The sequence below is a fragment of the Vicugna pacos genome, chromosome 7, assembly GCF_048564905.1.
Source record: "Vicugna pacos chromosome 7, VicPac4, whole genome shotgun sequence".
NCBI classification, from domain to species: Eukaryota; Metazoa; Chordata; class Mammalia; order Artiodactyla; family Camelidae; genus Vicugna; species Vicugna pacos.
In genome coordinates this window covers 80,763,623-80,787,742 of record NC_132993.1, presented here as the reverse complement: position 1 = coordinate 80,787,742, position 24,120 = coordinate 80,763,623, and the positions used below count along the sequence as shown (strand labels likewise).

The window sequence follows — 24,120 nt, the reverse complement described above, 5'->3', positions numbered from 1 at the left end:
TTTCAACTGGGTCTGTGATGATTGTTAGAGTGGCTGTTTTCAAGCTTTCCTGAGTTAATTCCCACATGTGTGCCCTCGTGGTACCGGCATTTATTGAATGTCTTTTCTCATACAAGTTCTGGTTCTTCATACGCTGGGTAATTTTGGGTTGTATCCTGGACACTTTGAGTATTATGTTACAAGCCTCTGGGGCTTGTTTAAATCCTACAGAAAATTTTTGTTGTAATTGTTTTTAGCAAGCAGTCCACCAGGCTGCAAGTCGCAACCCACTTTCTGTGTGCTTTGGTTCTAGGATTAGTTCAGCTTTCAAAGCCTTTGCAGTGCTTTTTTGAGTCGGGCCCACCTGTGCCCCACTTCGTGGTCATGCTGCAGCCTGGGCAGTCGTCTGTTTGCTAACACAGTTCTCAGCATCTTTGGTGTCCTGGTTAGGATCAGATCAATGCACGCACAGCTCAGGGGTGAGCGCAGGAGTTCACAAACAACTTTAAAGACCACTTTCTGAAGCGCTTCCTTCTGTACAACCTCTTTCCAGTTCCCTAGGGCTCCTCTCTAGTTACCCCACTTCCCAGCACACTTCCAGGGCAAAGGCCAGTCAGTGGGAGGGCAGAGAAAAAAGCAACAAGGATTCACCCCTCTCTTTTGGGATCCCGGCTCAGTGATAAAGAAGAAAGCTCCCCTTCCTCAGAGATTTGGCTCCTGGTCGTCTGCTGCTATTACAGGACTGCTTATAGGCGGCGGTGTAAGGAAATTAGGAGGAAGGAAAAAATGGAGGATTTCCACACTCTGACGTTAGACAGAGCTCGCTTTCCTGCTTCTCACACCAGGAAGGAAGGGCATCTCCTGGAGCTCAGCTCTGTTCCCCTGTGCCCATTTCCAGATTTCAGGCTCCCACTGTGTTTACGAAAAGGAATAATCAGAGGGCGGAATATGGTCAATTTACTGCCAGTTTCCAAGTACTTCAGATTCTGGTGTTCTTCCCCAATTCTCCTGCTACTGCTCATTTTCAGAGTCCTCTTACAGATGCGCCACACGTTTTGAGCAGTTTCATCACTGTGTTCCGTGGAAGAGACAGGGAGAAGCGTGCTTACTCCATTTTACCCAGAATCAGAATCTCTACGCCTAACTGTTAGAAAGCCCATTTATCAAGTTCACACTGTGAGCCAGGACTGTACTGTTTTTTTACCTTTCCGACTCTTACAAAACCCCAAAAGTTACATATTAGTAGAGTAATGTATCATAATCTTCATTTTATCATGAAGGCGCAGATGTTCAGCAAAGATGAAGTACCTCGCCAGAGATCACCTGACTGGTTTCCAGACTCAGAATGCCCTAGAATTAGAATGCCCTCAGACCACCTGCTCCAAAACCAACTATAGTGCTTATTAAAGTTGAAGTTTCCTGTGCCCCACCTCACATAGTAAGTCAGAATCTTTGGGAAAGGGGCTCAGGGAGATTTCCAGTGCATGCTGAAGTTGAGAACCAATGTATATTGCCTCCAAAAAAGGAACTTTCAGTATATATGACTTTTAAAAGGATGTCAATGTATTTCAGAAAGGAATACCCGTTAGTGTTGGCATCAATCAGTTTAAAATAGCTTACGTATGCTCATGTTCCCTACTCTTCTGTATCATGTTAAGGAACATAAAATAGGCTTTGTTACAAGCCAAGGTTCACGTTATATGCAGGAAGATTTTCTGAACCCCAAGCCTTGAACCCAAGGTTCTTACTCTCACTCTCATCCCTGACAATAAGAGTATCCTAATGGGACCCCTCCCCAAGAAATACTAGGCAACCAGCATTATCAAATTCTATTTTGGAAACAGATTGGACAGAAATAAATTCTACTCATTCATTGCAAACAATACTGCTGCATTTCTCCCCAGGAGGCAGAACTGCCCTGTCTTTCATGATGGACGTTATTGGCAAAAAACAAAAACAAAAACAAGTTGAGAGTCTCGCTGTCAAAACCTGGGGCCCTCATCTTCTACACGGCCAGATTGAATTATAACGCCCTCAGTAAAAGATAGATGTGAATACAAATACTTAGAAAAAACTCAGTATATATGGGAGGGAGGAGAACCCTGAATCAAATAAGGAAACATTTATATTTAGAAGAAAAGAGTTTTAGGACATGCTTATATGTAAGGATATAATTATGAAGGTGAAAAAGTCTATCAGATTCCAACGTTTGCTCAAGATGCCTAGTAAAGTATGTAGATAGCATTAAAATCCTGTACACATAAAACTTTTCTTCTGAGGATCTCACAGTTTTATAGACATTGCCTTAATGGCACATAACAGGGATTATCATTCCTAACTCACATATGGGAAAAACAAGGTCAAGTACGCCATTCTCCAAGGCCCTCTGCTAGTCTCCCTTTTAAAAAAATGTGTCATAACACACCATAACAATAAGTCATATTTTAGTACTAAAACTTATGGCAAATATTCTGCTTTGAAATAAAAATCTTTTTCAAGAAAAAATGTTCTTATGGATATTTATGAGGAGGTTCCAAAGTTTCAAATTGATCAGCAGTAATGAATCAAAAATAAAAAGAACTCAGTACAGTTATTTTCAACAGTGAAGAATATCTCAACCAGTAATTTCTACCCCCTCCCCACCCCAATACTGGAGAGAGAAAACTCCAAAACATATGGCCCAGGAAGAAAATCTGCACTTGTTTATAGCAATGAACTGGCTTTTACATCTCTGCAGCGAGAGTACGCAAATGACTTCACAGGCAACAGCTTCCGTATGTTTCATATTTTTAACATTGACCGTTCATAATAAAGGTTCTTTGATCCCAGATCAAATGTTTGAATCAATTTTCTCTACGTTTACTCAGAGTCACCATTATAAAAGTTCCCCTCTTTCCCACCTCAGATGTTCCAGCCCTTCCTGCAATTGGAACTATCTCCATTTGTCACCTTCTCTGCAGTACTTGCCACCCCTTTGCTGTGGTTTTTAGCTGTGCTCATTAACCTCTCATACAAAAGAGGCACAGTAATAAATAATGTTCGTACATAATAAGTTAACTGCAATAAATAAGGTTCCTCTAAGGAATTCACAGGCATCTTTAATCAAATTGAAAGCTCATGGTAGTGTGGTTAATATGAAAAGAAAAAAAAAAACCTCTCCCAGTCACAAAAAAGTCCTCAACAGGTAAGGCCTTTCCCTATATATGAAAAATCAAAACTTAACTATATATATTTTTAACTAGATTATACTCCTGGGATTAGAACTCTTAAAAAAAGAACCAAAACCTAAAGTCTTAGATGAAAACAAAAGACCAGAATTTAGATAAATGGTAAAAACATGAAATAAAAAAAAGTCTAAGCAATGCTAAAAATTGAGAATATCTTCAACATAAAATTACTTTAAATGATCCCAAGGCCTATATTTAAGGCCTATATTTAAGGCCTAGTGTAGGAACAACATATAATATGACCATTGCTAAAAAGTTAAAATGTGAATTTTGCAGAAAGGTACTCATTAAACAAAGGCTAATCTGAAGAAAAAATTAATTTTCTAGTGGTAAACAAATGAATTTGGGCCTAATTTAAATCTCATGAGAGTTTAAAAAAGAAGAAGAAAAAGAAAAAAATTCCTGATGTTAAAAATCCCCTTTTCCTTCCATATCTTGGCTATTGTAAATAATGCTGCAATGAACATGGGCGTGCAGATGTCATTTCAAGTTAGTGTTTTCATTTTCTATATTTCAGATATATACCTGTAAGTGGAACTGTTGGACCATATGGTAGTTCTACTTTTAACTTTCTGAGTAATCTCTAAACTGCCATTCTGACCAGTGTGAGGTGAGATCTCACTGTGGTTTTAATTTGCATTTCTCTGATGATTAGAGATGTTGAGCACCCTTTTTTTTTTTTAACTTACTTTCCCTGGTTTATTATAAAGAGCAAAACTCAGGAAGAGCCAAATGGAAGAGATGCACAGGGCAAGATATGAGGTGGGAGGGTGTGAAGCTCCCTTGATGTCTTCATCAGAAGCTCTCTGAATCTTATAGTTCAAGGATTTTTATGAAGCTCAACCTGCAGTCCCCTTTTCCCTTCCTGGAGGTTGGCAGGTGGGGCTGAAAATTCCAACCCTCTCATCACTTGGTCTTTCTGGTGATCAGTCCATCCAGAGACTATCTAGGGACCCCACCCAAGTCACTTCAGTAGCATAAACTCAGGTGTGACAGAAAGGGTCTCGTTAAGAATAACAAAAGACACTTCTATCACTCAGGAAATTCAAGGGTTTTAGGAACTCTGTGTGTGAAACTGGGGACAAAGACTAAACACATTTTCGTATTTTACCACAGTTTAGAAACTTCATAGAAGTAGAAAGAAAAAAGAAAAATCCACTTCTATGCTACCACCCAAATATAATCTGTATTAGCATTATGAAATACTTCCAGGGTGTTGTATGTGTGTGTGTGAATTTTGAGGATTATATTTATGTTAGCATTGCAAACATTTTGTGCTAATATTTATGTCGTTGACAAATCTTATCACTATTGCTTTATGGATGTCATTCAGATTTCATCTTAATATTGTTTCTTCAGAGAGACCTTCCCCTGACAATCCAGTCACTATTTTAACACAGTAGCCTGTTTTAACTCTCTGCATGGCACTTAAAACCACAGATTGTTGGAGAGTTTTATTTGTTTATTTGTTTATCGTCTCTCTCCCATGAAGCATCTTTTCATGTACTTGTCAGCCATCAGTACGTCTTCTTGGGAAAACTGTCTATTCAGAACTTCTGCCCATTTTCTAATTTGATTGTTGGGTTTTTTGCTATTGATTGGTATAAATTCTTTACATATTTTGGATATTAACACATTATTAGAATACATGATTTAGAAATATTTTCTCCCATTCAGTAGGTTGCCTTTCCAATTCGTTAGTGATTTTCTTGGCCGTGCATAAGTTTTTACTTTGATGTAGTCCCACTTGTTTATTTTTGCTTTTGTTGCTTTTGCTTTTGGTGTCAGATCCAATAAATCATCCCCAAGACTGATGTCAAGGAGCCTACCACCTAGGTTTTCTTCTAAAAGTTCTATGGTTTCAGCTCTTAGATTCAGGGCTTTATTTTATTTTCAGTTAATTTTTGGGTATAATGTAAGATAGTGGTCCAGTTTAATTCATTTGCGTATGGCTGTCCAATTTTCCCAACAGTATTTATGGAAGAGACTGCCCTTTCCCCATTATATTCTTGGCTCCTCTGTTGTGAATTAATTGACTAAACATGAATGGATTTATTTTTGGCTTCTATTCTTTCTATGTGTCTGTTTTTATGTTAATACCACAGTTTTGATTACTATGGCTTTGTGACATAGTTTGAAATTAGGGAGTATGATGCCATCTCCCTGTTCTTCTTTGTTCTTCTTTCTCAAGATTAGTTTGGCTATTTAGGGTGTTTTGTGGTTCCATACAAACTGTAGGAATGTTCTATGTCTGTGAAACATGCCATTGGAATTTTGATGGGGATTGCATTGAATCTATATATGGCTTTGAATCTATAGATGGCTTTGATAGTATTGACATTTTAACAGTATTTGATTCTTCCAATCCATGAGGACAGAATGTATTTCCATTTATTTGTGTCTTCCTTAATTTCTTTAATCTATGTGTTACAGTTTTCAGTGTACAAGTCTCTCACCTCCCTAGTCAAATTTATTTCTAAGTGTTTTGTTCTTTTTGATGCAATTGTAAGATTGTTTTCTTATTTTCTCTTTCTGGTAGTTTGTTAATAGTGTATAGAAACAACAGATTTTTGTGTATTGATTTTTGTATCCTGCAACTTCACTGAATTCATTTCTTGTTCTCATATGTTTTTGGTGGAGTCTTTAGGATTTTCCATATATAAAATCATGTAATCTAAAAAAAAGAATCATGTAATCTGCAAGTGAAGACAATTTTACTTTTTCCTTTCCAATTCTGAAAACTTTTCTTTCTTTTTCTTGCCTGATTGCTCTATCTAGGACTTCAGTACTATGTTGGATAAGTTTAGTAAAGGTGAGCATCTTTGCCTTGTTCCTGATCTTAGAAGAAAAACTTTCAACCTTTTGCCACTGAACATGATGTTAGCTGTAGGCTCATCATATATGGTCTTTATTATGTTGAGATATGTTCCTTCTGTGCCTAATTTAAGAATTGTTTATTATGAATGTTGAATTTTGTCAAATGCTTTTTCTATGTCTATTGAGAGGATCATATCTTTCTTTTCTTTCATTCTAATAATGTGATGTACCACTGATTGACTTGTGTGTGTTGAACCATCCTTGTCTTCCAGGGATTAAACCCCACTTGATCATGGTGTATGATCTTTATAATGTACTGTTGAATTAAGTTTGCTACTATTTTGTTGAGGATTTTTGCCTCTGTGTTCACTAGGGACATTGGCCTATAGTTTTCTTTCCTTGTGGTATCATTGATTTCGGTATCATGGTAATGCTGTCCTCATAAAATTACTTTGGATGTGTTCTTTCCTCTTCTGTTTTTTTGGAAGAGTTTGAGAAGGATTGGTATTAATTCTTCTTTGGCTGTTTGGCAGAATTTACTGATCTGGTCCCTATACTTAAGTTTGTTGGGAGTTTTTGATTACTAATTCAATCTCCTTACTAGTAATCAGTCTGTTCAGATTTTCTGTTTCTTCATAATTCAGTCTTGGATGGTTGTATGTTTCTAGAAATTTACTCATTTCTTCCAGGATGTCCAATTTTTGGCACAGTACTATCTATAATCATGCCTTGCAATTCTTTGTATTTCTGTGGTACCTATTATGACACATCCTCTTTCATTTCTGATATATTTTTTTTGAGCCTAGCTAAAGGTTTGTAAATTTTTGTTTATCTTTCAAAGAACCAGCCCTTGGTTTCATTGACCTTTTCTATTGTCTTTTTGATAATTGTTTTCTAGTTGTTTTCCAATCCCTCTGTTCCTTTCTTCTTCTCAGGAAAAAAAAAATCCTGGTGTTAAAAATAAATCCCTTTAAAATGACCTTTTTGCCCTTTTTGTTTGAATTGGTAGACAGGTCAAGTTTTAGAATAATTTAAGCTAATTCTTCAAAATACGGCCAGATACCTCAACTAAAATAAAACCAGAGTGCTAATTTAGACCCTGTCCTTAGCATTTGTAAGTATAAAAAGAGCATACTTGTAGGTGCTAATGCAAGGAGTCTTGAGTTGAGTACAGAACATCGTCCTAGGGAAAACTGAATTTTCCTGGCTTTGTGCAAAATGAGTTGTTGTATATATTATCCATCCACCCAAATATTACAGATTACCTTGCACACAGTAGCAAATTGTTGGTTATTTCCTGCTCCAACTACAAGATATCCATCCTTGGTTTTAAAAGCCTAAAATAAATAAAGACATACATAAATATGTAATACCATAAAAATTGGCTTTAACTTCTCAAACTTTTATATACAAAGCCTGTTCTAAAGTAATGTTATTACTTAAATCAATATCAACTAATTAGTATCTTTTTCTCTTATATTTCCATAGTTGCCATTTCAGGTTTTCAAAACACTTACTGCCTCTTCCACTAACTGTTATAAAACTGGAGGCAGGGTGAAAAAAGAATGACTTGGAAAAATAAAGAGAATACTAAAGTTTTATTACAACCTATAACATGAAATTCTATATTCATTACAGTATGGATTAATGTTGGATTTTCCCAAAGCTTTGTGATTTATTTGCTTCCAGTTTTTCTTGTAGGGCAAAGAGAAAGATGGTACATTGTTTTCTACAAAGTGTAAGAAAAATAGACGGGAAAAAGGAAGGAAAGAAGGGAGGCAGGAGAGAGGGAGAAAAGAAAAGAGATTGGGAGGGAGGGAAGATGAGTAATGGAGTGACATTTTGTCTTTGAAAGTCTCACATATAAACTTTGGATACTTTTCACTTTCTAGTAAGTGAAAAATGGCACATCTGGATCTCTGGACCTCATGTGGCTTTATGTACCTGAAAATGTCTGTTCCTTTTAGGAGACATGTTCATTTGAGCAGCCACAGATGTACAAGAAAGTGATGCTTCTACTTGCCATAGTCCTAGCCCCTCTGGAGTACTTTTCAGCACTCCCCTCTCCACATCTGATTAGAGTGATGGTGGAAGGAACAAAACTTGACCCTCAGAAGACCTAATTCCCACTTTCTTTAAGTAAATGAGTTCCTTTAGTTTCCTTTCATTCTGTGTAAAAATTGCTCTGTATCTTCACCTACTTTTTCTCCACTTAACTCCTACCTCTGAGAAGGACAACATCTATCTTCCTTGGCAGGGTTTACTCCTAAGCTAATGACCTTAGTACTGCCTTCACTCACACCCTTCAGAACCCTGCTCAATCATCTCATCTCTTCATTTCCACTGGATCCTTTTCTTCTGCCTACATATAAGCTCATTCCTACACCGAAAATATTAACAGAAACAAAATAAGATTTACATCAATCCTGACACTCCTCTTAAGCGATCTTGAAATTTTCTTCCTTCCTTCAATCTCTAAATAGTATAAAATTCTTCACCAAGTACTATATATCAGTGTGCTTTGTTATCAGGATTCCCTTCCTAGCACCACATTGAAACTATTCTTTCTTGACCCTTCTGTATTATTTGGTACTGTTAACCATCGCCTCCTTCAGGAAATTGTCATCTCTAGGCTCTGTCTGGGTTCATCTCCAATCTCTGTGACATGTTTTCCACATGTCCCTTTTACAGGATTATCTTCTCCTAGCCTTCAGCATTACTTAAGCATCTGTATTTGGTCTTTTACTTACTTCACTTGCTTCTTATGTTAGCCACCAGCCACATGTAAGTATTAAATCTAAATTTCATTAAATAAAATGACAGTAGCCAGTCACAAAAGACTACAAATTGTGGTTCCCTTTATATGGAATGTCCAAAATAGGCAAAACCATGGAGACAGAAAGATTAGTGCCTGCCTAGGGCTGTGTGGAAGGTGGGAAATTTGGAGTGACTGCATGAGTACCGGTTTTTTTGTTGGGGCAATGAAAATGTTCTGAAATTGACTGTGGTAATGGCTGCACAACTCTGTGGATGCAGTAAAAACCATTGTGTTGTACAGTTTTAATGGATGAATTGTATAGTATGTGAATTATATCTCAACAAAGCTGTTATTAAAAAAAATTAAATTAACAGTTCAGTTCTGCCAACACACTAGCTACATGTTAAGCATTCAATAGCCACACGTGGCTAGAGTCTGCCACGTGAGAGAGTCCAGATGGGGAACATTTCCATCTTCACAGACAGTTGTGTTGTACAGGGTTAGTAAACTGGACTTGGTAATTTGTACTTTTCCTTTTATACTTCCTACTACGTGGCATCTGAAGAATGTGAGGCAATTAATAAATGGTTGTAAGATGTTAATAAATCACTCAAATGATTGCGTCCGTATAATAGAGTAGAGGTTAAAATGGATGGATCTCAAGCAAAACACTATAAGAGGGTTTTATTCTATTTACATTTTTGCTTGATTTGGAAATAAATGCCACTAAGATATTACATAAACTATTTTAAATGTTTATATTCCCTTATTCACCAAGCAAAAGCAAAATTAGTGTTATACATAATGCATCAGTGTTTCTCAAACTACAGAAGGGAATGTGCAACAAAGCTGTGAGTGAGGGACACAGATTCTGAGCAGAGATGTCTCAACAAACCATTGATAATTATGAAGTTACACAAGTTGTTTGCTTGCTTCTTTGTCAGGGAAGCGTGAGTTGGGGAGTAGAAAAGTAATGTGAAGTAATAACGTGTGTTGCCAAGGATAACATGAAGAAAGATTTTCAAAATTTTGGATCAGTGACACATTCAACAAATTTATGTTTTCGGGGGTGTTCATTTCCATTTAATTAATAAAGAAATGCCTGCTTCTTCCTTCAGCCTGAACCACGAGATGAAATATACATTTTACCAACATAAATTTTTTTTTAATTTTGAGCAGAGATAACTAGCTAATGATCATAGGAAAGTACATACTGAATAGCAGCTCAGCCACCAGAATATAATTAGACTAAGGCTCTCCAAACAGATTTGTTGAGATGAAGGTAAGATTATGCACTCTTTAAACAATTACTTGTCCCTGTTATTATTGCTACAGTGTTTATTTAATAAATATATTTAAATACGAATTTTTAAGTACTACATTTTGCTGTAAACTTAATGTTTTTATCCACACACACCCCCCCAATTCATATGTTGAAATCCTAACCCTCAATGTGAAGGTATCAGGAGCAAGAACACACCCTTCTCTGAACCAGGAAGTGGGCCCTCACCAGACATTAAACTTGCTGTACCTTGATCTTAGACTTCCCAGCCTTGAGAACTGCAAGGAATAGATGTCTGCAGTTTTAGCCACTCAGTCTATGATATTCTGTTATAGCATCACAAATGGACTAAGAAATTGGTGCTGAGAAGTGGGGAATTGCTGTAACAAATACCTAAAAAAGGGGCAGCAGCTTTAGCACTGGGTGATGGATAACGCCTGGAAGCGTTTTGAAATGCATGTCAGAAAAAGTCCACTGCTGTCATTGGACCCACAGGGGCAATTCTGTTGAAAGCTCAGAAAGAAAACAGAGTTGTAGAGTAAGTCTCAATCTTCTCAGAGAATACCTAAGTAATCTTGAACAGAATGTTGGTAGAAATATGGGTGGTAAAAGTCATTTTGATGAGGTCACAGATAGAAATGAAGAACATGTATTTGGAAACTGAAGGAAAGGTGTTCTATCCTTGTTACAAAGTGGCAGAAAACTTAGCTGAATTGTGTTCATGTTCTAGTGTTTTGTGGAAAGTAGAACTTGTAAGTGATGAAATTAAGCTATTTCTAAGCAAAATGTTTAAGGTGTGACTTGGCTTCTCCTGACTACAGTACAATGTGAAAAAAAGAGAAACAACTTAAAGACAAGCAAAAAGGAAGCAGAAATTAAAGACCTGGAATATTCTCAGCTTATCCATATTATAAAAAATGAGAAAGCATGGTCAGAAAAAAAAAAACAAAAAAAACACTAAGTGTACATCAAAGTGACCGTGTGATAAGGAGATGTCCTTCAGTAGGTGAATGGGTAAATGCACTATTATACATCCGGAAAATGGAATATTATTTAGTGCTAAAAAGAAATAAGATATCAAGCCATGAAAAGACATGAAAGAACTTTAGATGCAAACCATTAAGAAGCCAATCTGAAAAGGTGACATCCTGTGTGATTCCCAACTGTACGACAATCTGGAAAAGGCAAAACTATGGACACAGCAAAAAGATATCAGTGGTTATCAGAGGCTGAGGGGAGGCAGAGATGAGCAGGCAGAGCACAGAGGACCTTCAGGGCAGTGAAAATGCTCTGTATGATACTATAACGGTGGATAAATGTCATTACACATTTGTCCAAGTCCACAGAATGGACACCACCAAGTGTGAACCCTAAGGTAAACTATGGATTTGGGGTGATTATCATATGTCAATGTAGGTATATCAATTGTACATGTGGAGTCAGTGCATGTGTAGGGGAGGAAGTATATGAAAAAAATCTCTATGCCTACTGTTCAATTTAGAACTTAAAACTGCTCTAAAAAATTAATTTTAAAAAAAGGAGAGTGAGACGCATCTTTGTGGTGATAACACTGTTCTGTATCTCAGTCATGTCAGTGCCAGCTTCCTGGTTTTGATACTATTACTGTAGTTTTGCAAGATGTTACCAATGTGGCAAACTGGATAAAGGGTAACACAGGCACGATGTCTATTCTTTCTTAAATACACACGTGAATCTATAATTATCTCAAAAATGTTCTTTGTTAATTTTTTTTAAAAGATGGTGGTATATTAGATTAGGGCCCTGACAAAAGAGGTGGAAGGAAACAGTCAAGAAATATTCAGGTGGTAGAATCTACTAATTTGGTAATCAACTGGTCAGTAATGAGATGAATACAATGGTTGAGAGTTGAAGGCTGGAGAGGAAGCTGTCATGGAGGATGTTTAGGATTCTGAGGAGCTTCTGAGATACTCCAGTGGAAATTTCAAATGAGTAGAACTTGGGAGACCAGATGAAACTCTGAACTGTAGATCACACTTGGGAGTCATTTGCTTGTAATCTGTAACTGAAAGTATCACATAGATGAAATCATTTAGAAGGAGAGTTCGGACGGCAGAGTAGGTTTAAAAAAGCGGGAAGCCAAGGGATAATGTGAAGGCCACCCCCATCTGAAGTCCAGGCAGAAAAGGAGCTAGCCAGGGAAGAGGATGAGGATTGGAGAATGCCCACAGCGTGGTCTTTCATTACCCTGGCAAAGGCTGTTCTGGTGTCAGAATGTGGACAGAATGCAGTATGAAATGGATCGAGAATGAAGCTGGACAGTTACAGAGATGGAGAGAGCACGTGCAAACATGTGTCTGAGACGTTTGGCTGCGAAGGGGAGGAATGAGCACAAGCCTGAGAACACAGGATGAGCACAGACGCAGAGGCAGTTCCCCGTGACGGTTTGGTGATGGGAAGCTGAGAACGTTCTGACGGGTGCTTCTACTTTTTTCTGAACTAAGGGGTGAAGTCATCAGCTGAGAGTAGGGCTGGCAGACAGGAGACTGGAAGACTTAAAAGAGCAGATACGTTCGGATGCACCACTGAAGAGAACGGGAGAGCAGAGCGACCAGATAAACATAACTGGAAGGCTGAAGTGTTGAGAGCCCCACTGAGTGAGTCTCTCCATCATCTCTCAATTACATACATAGAATAAATTAATATTTGCATTCATCAGGGTTCTGTCAGGTGGATATGACAAAGAGATAACAGGTGTAGCAAAATAAGAAACTAGCTAGAATATTATTCGGCAATGAGCCGTGGACTGTCTGGGTATGGGAAAAGGTGGTGACAAGAGGAGGAGGTTACGGATAGCTCAAAGGGAGAAGTATCAGTGGACGAGAAATCCTGATGAAGTCAGAGAACAGCCATCATGGAAGTAGGGACTCAATAAATACCATTGCTATTAAATAGTTACTAGCAGACTGGGTCCTACATAAAAGGAACATTCTAGTGCATTCCATGCCCTTAGATCTTGATTCCTGGGCCCTTATCCACTCTGCAAACCACTTCTCTCTCCTCCTCATCATTCCCTTGGTGGCCTCACTCTCCACACCAGGCAAGATAAGTGGCAATGTGCTATGCACACACACTTCTAGTAGGGTTTCCATCCCAGGGAGAACTCAAGTCAAAAGCATCAAACTGGGTTGCAAACACTCCTGGATGGGATGTTTCTCTTGTAAAGAATTTAAGACTCAGGAGGAAAGAAACAATTGTTTCTGCATGGAATGATGAGGCATCAAGTGTCTGTAGTTTGAAAAGGACAGCCCAAAACCAAGCCTTGCATCACAGGAGACCAGATTTTACTACACCTGAGGAAAGAAACACTTCTCACTGCGAGCTCTGCTTATTGAAGGGTGACAAGTTGCACCGGTAGGAAGACCACACAGAAACTGCCTGGTTTTCCTCACATTCTAGTCATGATAAACCTCCTCTCCTGGGGGAGAAAGGTGTTTTTCTGAGTGAGAAAATGTTGATGGGTCAAGGCTTTAGATGTCCCAAGGAAACTGCACAACTTATGAGCAAACTGGAAGACACGTAAAGACAAGAGGGCACTGGGGTTCAAAGTACAGTTCCTGTACTTAGAGCAGTTTCAGATGTAAAATGTGACCACACTTGAGAGACTGAAGGGTAGAGATGTAAGATACACTGAGCAGACGTGAAGGCAGAGAAATAAGAGGATGAGTCTGCAAATCCTATTGCCCTTGGAAGTTTCTATTGATTCCCAGATACTCTGCTTTCTGAGCTTCCAGCCGTGTCAACCTGCCCTGACGGTGTCTTCATTATTGAGCTGACTGAAGATAAAACTACAGAAGGACCTTCAGCGGTTCTTTATCAACTCAGTATATTATCAGATGACCAAAAGGGAAAAGGGAATTTCCTGTGTCACCCTCTCAAACTACCATATTGATGCATCAATATTTCCTCTGGTCTAAAAAAAGTTTTAAAAAAGTACATACAGTTGGTAGTGTGTCTACTTCAAAAACAAGAGCACAAACTTCCAACCCTCCTGGAGCTACTTGATTTTTGACAAGATTTTCTTCCACAAAAGGTAACCATGGCTAAAATGACTTCATCATCCGCTGGAAAAAGACATTCCATGAAGTTTAACTCACTGCCATGAGAACGTTTTCTGGAATGTCAAGCAGTTACTGACTCTGGGTCTGTGCTGGCACATTGTGACAAATATAGAGCGCTGGCCCCGACCACGCACAGCTCAGCTCACCTTCTGGTGCTGGAGCTGGCGGCGCCAGATGGCAGCGAGGCACAAACTGCTTCCAGCACAAGAACGGTGTCATCTCTGGGCCAGAACTGTGCAACAAGTGATAAAGGAGCCCACGAGCCCCTGATTTCCCCTGCTACCTACTTGATTTGTCTATACATGTTTTTCCATAGGATGTAAGTAAGCCAGTGTGAAGACCCATTTCTAATTACAAGCCCTTGTCCCAAATTCTAGAATAGACTTGAAAGCCATATTGGGTACAGATTTCGTGCCACGTCAGATTCAGGTTAGGAGTTTCCCATTCCATAGGAAGCCTGAAAGTTCAAAAATATTCTCGAGGTCCTTCAAATCAATTAAATCCCATTTCAAGTCAAACATATTTAGGATTTCCAATCACTCAGTTTCTGATACTAAGTATGGAGGCAAGGGCAAGAAAGTGGAAACTGTCCTATTTTTCATATTCCTCACAAGTTATCAGTGGTTATTATTTTTCTTATAAAAGAAGTCCTTTGTGAGGAAAGCCTGCTGTTATTCTAGAAGGCAGCCATCGTGTATCTTGGACATCATGTAAAATGGCACATGGAGTTATCTTTTTCTGGAAGATATGGGTTAGAAACTGGTTTTGATGAGTCTGAATTGACTGTGTTTTAGAGAATCTTAAGCTGTATTATTTGGAACAGCCTGCCAAAAGCACCTACTATTTAATGGCAAGTAACCAAACTCTGGACAAGCATCCATACTGATTTTTCAGGAGGACTTCAAGGTTTCCAGATGGCAGATGTTGCTATGTAACAGCACTCTGTCTTGAAGCATCTAGGATCAGCCTTACTAGTCTTTCCAGCAAACACCCCAGATAACTTCTACCAAGCAATTGAACATTAACTGGAAGTAAAATTTATTTTTATCCAAATACAAAATGGGTTTATGAGCAGAGGATTGGAATCTAAAGTATACAGATTCTCAAAACATCTTCGGGCTTGGCCCAAAGATCATGGGAGGAACCAATGGCTACTCAACGTATGCAATGAAGAATAAGTGCTCATGGTGAGACCCTGCTAACTCACAGGAGCAAGTGGAATGTTGTCCTCAGGGGATTAGCAAGGATCTAAACGAAGTCAACTCCAGGGTCAGAAAAAGCTCAGGGGAAGGCTCCATCCTAAATAATTACAGACATGTCTAACTAAGGACAGTGATGCGAAAGGTGGTAGGCTGCAAGCAGCTGGCAGAACCTTGATGAAACTGCCATATTCCAGGGTCCGAATCCATTCTTTGAAGGATTCATTCCCTCTCCTGGGTGATCAGGACCTGAGAGCCTTAATGCAGGCCATGTAACCTGCATGTGAAATTAAGATAGATACCAGAATGATGGATTGCTACTGTATAGTGAGAAATAACGATATTAGAAGCCAGAATTCTTGAAGACTAAGTGATCGATGAATTCTTTCCCCAGGTAACTAAAAATCAGAAGGCAAAATTAACAAAATTGAGCATAAAGTAATTACTTCTTGCCTCGAGTCCTCATGAAACTGGAAACTGAGTGAAGCCTGAATCTGTCACTGGAAAGGCCAGTCGACCTTTCTGTGTGTGGCTACAAGCAGCAGGACAAAGTGAGCCCAGCTTGTGCAGCAGAGGGAGCCACGCTGAACTGTTAGGGGACTGAGGTCTCAAAATGTACCTCAACTATTTCCACTTCGTGAAAGACTCACAAGAGAAAACAATATGCACTCTGAATATTATTCTGTACATTCCTGTATCAATCACTGGTGACCCAGAAGAGTTGGACTCACTCACATGGGCATGTACACCACAACTGAGGTCATGGGAGTGTTATGCAAGGTTCTTTTGCATCAAAATTTAGACCAACTAGGAAGCTGTCCCATCCAAAGTAACTTAACATCAGAGCCATTAGAAGCATTCTTCCAAAACAACCTGAAAAACATTTTCAGTAAGTTCTTTCAGTAGGTCAAAAGGTGAAGAAGGCAATCATTCTTTTCTCATCTCCATAACAACTTAAGAAAAGATATTTCACATTTCTATGACCCTTGCCAACATTAATAGGTCATAGTAGCTAAAAGATCAAGGGTAACAGGAGATTGTTTTATTTTAGAGTGTATTTATCTATTTGAATAATTGTTATATTTTAGCTCCTCTGGGATTCATGTTCTGCTAATAAAGGTAGAAATTGTTTAAGAATTTTTATGCATGTAGAATGTGTTGGAAATAATTTATCATTGCCTATCTCCTCAAACACTAAAATTCTTCATGCCAATTACATTAAATATGTTTAATTTACATTCCACCCCAAGCCCCATAAAGAGACAGCTCCGTACATGGTGTGACTGACCATCCCTCATCCCTGATTGACTAGAAGACTGTGGTTACCGCTCCCAAACCAGCCAATAGATTCAGCAAGCAGGAATCAACTACATCAGCTTGAGAATTCAGAGGCCCTGTGAAGGTGGGGCTGGAATGACCATATTAGGCTTAAGTAAGTGAGTAAGAAAGCCTCAGAAAAACTAAAACTGAGACAGAAGAGCAGACTACACAAAAGAAAGAGACAGGGACTGAGCAGCTGCCCCGTGCCTGACGGCATCCTGCTTCTCCGAGATGGAACTGTATTTCTGCTTCTGCAGTCTCCTTAGCCTTACAATTGCCTTCCCTTATCCACCCCAACCCCTGTTTATCAGAGTTAGTCTGACTGCATTTCCATTTGTTAGAACCAGAAAAGGTTTAACCCTAGATTTCCTGAACTGTGCTATATGATGCGAATTCAGAGTCAGTATATAACTGGAGTTCCCTTGCATAGTGGACTTTGGGGGAGCAGTGGGCAAGAAGGCTGGGTCTATATCCTATGGACTAATGTTTGCTTTGCACAGGGCCCGACATATAGAAGGACCTTATATTTGTTTAAAAATGGTTTTTTACTGAAGATTTTAATCCAGCGTTTCCCAAATTAGTTCCCTAAAACACTGTTCCATAAAGTGTTAATAACAATCTCCTGTCTCTTTTTCTTTCTTAGCACCATACACAAACCTTTTCTTTTACTCACTCAAATAACTTTGAGAAATGTAAGTTCAACAGCTTTTTTTCACTCTACTTTTCAAAACCCTTAATGTGCTGGTGAATTTATGAATCTCCAAAAGGGACACAGAATTTTCAAAAAGGAGTTGCCCAAATTAGTTTGATCATGAAACACTTTTTGGTGAGAATACCAGTTAATTTCTCCCAGAAGAGTGTTTCACAGAAAAATCTGACAGGGGCCGAGCAAACTATCGACCTGTACAGGAGCAAGGACCCTGCCGACATCCAGAAGAATCTACAGATGTGAACATTCATTTTCTTCAGTGTTGCACAAATTCACTGATTTATTTAAAGTTTGATTTAATATTATCCCCTGAAGAATAAACTATGCTTGCAATTTTATACAGGTCCCTAAATGAAGGCTTTGGCTAAATGCCAAGAGAATGCTGATTTATTTTACTTTAATCCATATTTTCTATCCAATAAAGCTCAGTTTTTTTCAAATATGATAGCTAATTGTTTAGAGATGGGTGGTTTTTAAAAACTGATCATGAAATCTTGCTCATTAGGCATCCTGAGCACAGAATCATGTTTGCAAAGACCAAATAGTTTAAGTTCTTCGGAGACTTCTTGCCACATGTTGTTAAATTAATATTCAGGTTTTAATTACCTACCTATATATGAAATAACCTCTTCTGCTCTCAGATAGTTGTCCATCTCTGCTTCCAGCCCCATCAATCATTTGTTCCTCCCTTCCATGCCTGGATGGCTTCCCTTCAGCAGCTCACCAAAACTATTCTCAAATGACATCTTACTCACAGTATTTTTTCTCAGAGTCCTCACCATTTTTGATCTCCTTGCCCTCTCCTGCTTTGCCCTGGAGAGGAACTATGCAATCTCTCTTCCCTCCCACTCTGTGGGATCTCCTGGGCTTTTCTCCTCAGCCAGTGTCTCTTTCTTCTGCTTCTCCCTCAGCTCAGTGACCTCACTGACTCTGCTAGGACTCTGGGTACCTAATTAGTTCACTAAGTACTTTCTCAAGGGATAGAATTCATCTCCTTCTAACAGACCTCCCACCACAAAGAGACTGACTGCTGGGATTATAATGATAACTGTTCTTTACTAAACGGTTACTATCCGTGCCTGACTCTATGCTAAAATCATTTCATGAAATTACGTTATCAGCACAACCATAAGATGCAGGTAGTATTATACAGTTACTGTTGAGGAAGCTGAAGCACTGAAAGATAAGCAACTTCCTCGAGCTATGCTTTTCTGATTTTTAATCTACTACCCCACTCCTTGGATGTCTATCTGATGTTTGCCTTTCTGGTTCAGCCTGACATCCTTAGATAATTACTACCTGAACATAACCAAGATCATAACATCCTTTATAAATGGTGTATGGGTCCATTCAGGAAATTTCGCAAGGGTCAGCCTCTGCCAGCAGGTCCCCAGCACCAGCCTCCCCTAATCTTTTCTTTCAGCTCTTTGCGAATGTCACAAGTATGTGCGCTGAAGGTCACTCTGTAGGGCCCCGATGCCAGCTCTCCTATGTAATAAAAGCTTCAATACTGTCTGAATCCAGTTGTCATTTCTCATCCCTAAATGTTCTGTCTTGGAGACAAGAGACCAGGATTCTGCTACTAACTTACTATATGGCCTTAGGCAATCACTTCAACTTGTCAAGTCACAGCTCCCTCACTTACAAGTTTAGGGTGTTGGACTGGCCCCTACCAGCTATTAAACTCTGTGATTTTTAAGATCAAACATGAAATCCTGATAGGAAGATTGTAATAAAACTGTGAAAAAGAAAGAAAATGGCCTGGTCTAGAAGATCTTGCTTATTTTATTATGAGTGTTTGGGGCTATTTTATATATGTTTACATGTACTTAGAGACATTTAAAATGAGGACATTTTATAAGGTAAGAAACAAGAAAGCCCTCACACACATGATATTTAAAATGTGGCTCCAGAGTTCACAACACCCTCATCATGTATAAATAGAACATAGCATTTACAGCCACTTACTCTGCAATATATTTCTTTTGGCTGAGAGGTAATGTTCAACTACATGAGTTTCTGAAAACACTGACCTTTGTTCTTTATGCTGCTAAGTAAAGTAATGCTATTTTGTAAAGACATAGTGTCCTGAGGCACTCAATCTAATTATTACTGTGGCTTTTGCAAATAATTATAATGGCCCCATTCATTGAGCACTCACTGTTGGGTCTGACTCTATGGTTGGTAATTTACATACATAATCTCATTCTTACAACAAGCCTGCAAACTATGTATTATTATCCCACTGTACTCATAAGAAAAAAAATCAGGTCTCGAGAACACAGTAGCTTAACTGAACACCGTTAAGTAAGAAACCAAGACGAGAACCCAAGTCTGCTGGGCTCTGCTCTGCCGTTCTTCTCAAGGTAACTTAAATCTGCTTCTTGCTATTTAAATAATAATAGTAGTAAAAATTTATTGAAACCTTATTATGTAATAACCCTTGCAAGCCTCCCAGCAACCTTTTCAGCTAGACACTAGTATTATCTCCATTTTATAGGTATGGAAGCCGAAGCATAGAGAAGTTAAGTAATTTGTCCAGAGTTATACAGTTTAAAAAGATCAGTGTTCTCAAACGCCTTCCTGCGAAACACCGACAGTGCAGGAGAAGCTCTGAGGGGAAAGTACTCATTTCTTGCCAAGTTTCACAAATTGACATGTAGGATGATTAGACTGACAGGGCAACTATTACAGGGTCTCAAAACATGAAATTCTGCCACCTCTACTATTTCTCCACATATCCACACACATATCAAGTATGTATGAAAATAAATTACCTTCCAGGCTTGCATATATGCCCACTTTCCCGTCCCCATTTCAACTGCTTTAGTTCCTTTCTTTATGAACACTACAGAGGCAAGTTTCTCTGCCAAAGATGATGATAATGATGATGGTGATATATTTTAAATTATTTCATCCTCAACTATTTCTACCGTTTGACACACCATCCCACCATGGCAGGGCATACTTAAAAATTTAAATGCCAAAATACTTTATGAGGGATAATGTAATCTAATCACCCAAGATGTGTTTTTTCTTATTGAAAACTGAGTACAAATAGTCTGTTATCAGCCCAAAGAGAGACACATAATCAATATTTTGTCAAAGAAATGTGAAAAACTTCAAAATAAGGAGCAGAAATAATATACGACCAGTTGTAAACTATGTTTTAAATATCATAAAATTTATGATAAACCTTAATTCCAAATAAACTCCTTGATGTTGTAAACATACACTGTGCTAGAGTGTTTAAATATATATACCCAGAATCAAATTCTCCATTGCAACATTAATTTTCCATTACCTTCTCAATAGTATCCTATGAAAACATACACATACAGAAGATGGATACTTTATGACAGCTACACATTGGAGCCAGTGTAATGAGGTTTATGTCAGTATTTCCATTTACGCTACTTTTTTTTCAGTAGGTTAATGACTGGACCATAAAAATGCAATTAAATGAAATCTGGCATGTGTGTTCTTAGAAACTAACATTTTTAAAAAGTGAAAAGAAAATAAAAGTAACTGTTGGCCATTTGGAAGAAGATTTTTTTCAATTATTTTGAAGAGCAAGTACTGTAAAGAAACCTTAAACAAAAGCTTTTAGCAATTAGATTCGCAGACATAGTAAACAATCTCATGGTTACCACGGGAAAGGGGGTGGGAAGGGATAAATTTGGGAGTCTGAGATTTGCAAGTGTTAACCACTATATATAAAAATAGATAAAAAAAAACAAAGTCCTTCTATATAGCACAGGGAACTATATTCAAAATCTTATAATAACCTTTCATGAAAAAGAATATGAAAACAAATATATGTGTGTATATATATATATATATATACATGCATGACTGGGACATTATGCTGTACATCAGAAACTGACACATTGTACACTGTAACTGAATACTTCAATAAAAATAAAATAAAATAAATTTATAAGTATATTTGAAAGTCTGTTGCCAAATAAATTTAGTCCTATCTTTTTCTATAAAATAATCTGTTTTCAGACACTTTGACCTGTACTTTCTTTCCAGATATGACATGCATCAGCGGAAACATGAATATTTTTCTACAGGCCCTAATCACAGTAATCAGGAGTCTAGTTATTCCTAGAAGGGTAGTATGCCAAAGAGTAATAATGGAATTAAATGTGAAATGATATGCCACTTAAAATTTTATCTCTGATAACTGTTGACAGAGGTGGAAACATGGGCCAGGTGTCTGAGACATATAGGTTACAATGTCAGCTCTGTTGCTTGCTACTTTATGTGACCCAGGCAAGGTATGCAACCTCTCTGTGCCCCCAGGCATCCAACTTTTAATCTGATAATAACAGTACCCAACTCAAAGGCTCCATTCATTCAAAAAATTGAGCACCTACTGGGTGCTACTGGGGCAAACAACTGCAAACTAAACTTTGTGGAATTTGCTTTATTTAAACACAATATAAGGTATTCTTAAATCATGGAAATTTCTCAAAATAAAGTACTAGTGATTCTTAGCAATTATATGTTTTACAGAGGATTCCTTTCATACTGGTTAGTTCTTTAAGATGGCAGGAATGAAAAGTAATGAACCATCTCAAATCTTACTGATTATCTGGCTACTACAGAACATCTGCTTCCTGTAAATGAGATAATTTAGCAAATCTTCCCAAAGCACCTGATGTTTAATTTAACTAATATTCACTGAGCATCTACTTTATTTAAGGAAAGTACCAAAGATCATATTCAGTATAGACTGACTGGAGTGTGTTGAAGAGGCTAATAGTCCAAGTGTTGGATTTTGATGTGAAGAGAAAAGAATGCATTCTAGGTGAAAGAAAAAAAAATATGCTAATACAGCATAGAAAATAGCCAGGAATATGTTTATTTGTCACAAAGGATTCAAAGATAGTGAAAAAGGATTCCGATCAAGAAGGTATAGGGCAAATTGTAAAAGCCCAAGAAACCATCCATACACAATTCAATGAAAGATGTGTTGAAAGTTTTCTCAAACATTTAAGTGATTAAATGAGATAATAGAGATGGCAACTTTTAACACAGTCACATCTTAACCACTAAAAAAAAAAACTAGCAAATGAACAACATATTTATTAAAAATTTAATAACACCTCATTTTTAATACTAACATAGAACTACATAAACAAAGAACCATGCAACATATCTCTACCCCACCTTGCTCCCACCATATTGCATGTATATTATAAATGTTAAGACTAATTTAGAAGCATTTAAATCGATTTTAATTGCATTCCACAGACTTTCAGGAAGCAAAAGAAAAGGTACAAACTGTTCCTCAGGTCACCGAGACCTGGTCTTGATAAAGGAAAGAATAACACAAGTGGTAGCTATTGAAATTCAAATTTTAGATACCAGGTCACCAAAATATGATCAATATTTGAATATCTAAGGAGAGAGCTGGGGCAAGATTAGGGGCAGCTCAAGGCTGGAAGAACAGAGCCCTTCTCTAACAACTGTCCAGAAGGACCTGCCATTTTCCGTGGATAAGTGACAGCTCAGGGCTAGCATACAGTCCTAAGGATGGTGACAAGTACCAGCCTTGGAGAATTCTCAAGGAAGCATTTCCTGACCTCCTTAAAGAACAGGAGAGTTTGAGATTTGCAGATATTAACTACTATATACAAAATAGGTAAACAACAAACAACAAGTTTCTACTGGATAGCACAGGGAACTATATTCAATACCTTGACAGTACCTTGTAGTAACCTATAATGGAAAAGAATATGAAAAGGAATATATGTATGTTCATGTATGACTGAAACATTATGCTGTACACCAGAAATTGACACAACATTGTAAACTGAGTGTACTTTAATTTAAAAAAAATTTTTTTTTAAAGCAGGGTCATACCTACTATTTGGCGCAGCACCACATCTCCAGTGCCTGGCATATGATAAATAATCAGTAAATATTTATTGAAAGGGTAAATGACAAAACAAATCAACAGGCACATAAAATTAGGGCCAGTCATCCTTCCAGACTGGACAGAAGGTGGAATGGTGAGCCAGGATTCCCTAAAGTATCCTGGAGCCTGGTCCGGTCAGGACAAGGGGTAAACTGTCACTTGCCCTAGGACACTCAATGCAAATGTTGACGATGCTAGAGGCGAGGCAGTGGGGAGAAAACAAAGGAAAAGAGAAGCAACGGGTCTCCAGGAATTTGACAATAAAAAGGAAAATTCAGAAAATTAGATGAAAGTGGTAAGTAAATGCTAGAGAAATTCCCAGAGCTGCAAAGAACAGCTCCTAAAGATCTCTGAAGGGTGCCAGAGGTCTCAAGTGGGTTAACAAGCAGCCCGAATTACAGCTCTCTAGCTGGCTGGACAAGGTAGACATTGCAGATTCAAGGATGTGGGGAGGTAGAGAAGGAGTCTCCATGAGAGATCCCAGGGTGGGAACATGAACAAATGGATTTGGTAAGAACATAAGCTAAATAAAGGAAATACTGAAAATATAGTTGGAAAAAATGGGTTGGAGCCCTTAACAGCGTCTAGGTTAAGGAAGCTAGATTCTCACTGATAAACCTTACAGAGCCTCTCTAAGTTCGTGAATAGGAGAGAGACCTGGTCAAAATCCTGCTTCCAGGTTAAAGAGACTATGTATTCGAAGGAAAAAAGGGGGAGGTGGGGGAAGGTATGGCTTGTATAATGGTCCAGGCAAGTGAAAATGAGAGAGTGAGGTAGGGTTGTGTCCACGGAAATGG

The 24,120-nt window shown here is 38.2% G+C and overlaps 1 protein-coding gene across 3 annotated transcripts in view; it reads right to left on the bottom strand.

The window, feature by feature from the left end:
* The window catches only part of SUGCT (succinyl-CoA:glutarate-CoA transferase), a 550,122-nt gene that overhangs the window by 352,409 nt on the left and 173,593 nt on the right, over window positions 1-24,120 (bottom strand). For all 3 annotated transcript variants that reach the window (XM_006198531.4, XM_072965240.1, XM_072965239.1), the window contains exon 10: window positions 7,289-7,360. In XM_006198531.4, the coding sequence (XP_006198593.2) occupies window positions 7,289-7,360 (72 nt within the window). The remainder of the gene's footprint in view (window positions 1-7,288; window positions 7,361-24,120) is intronic.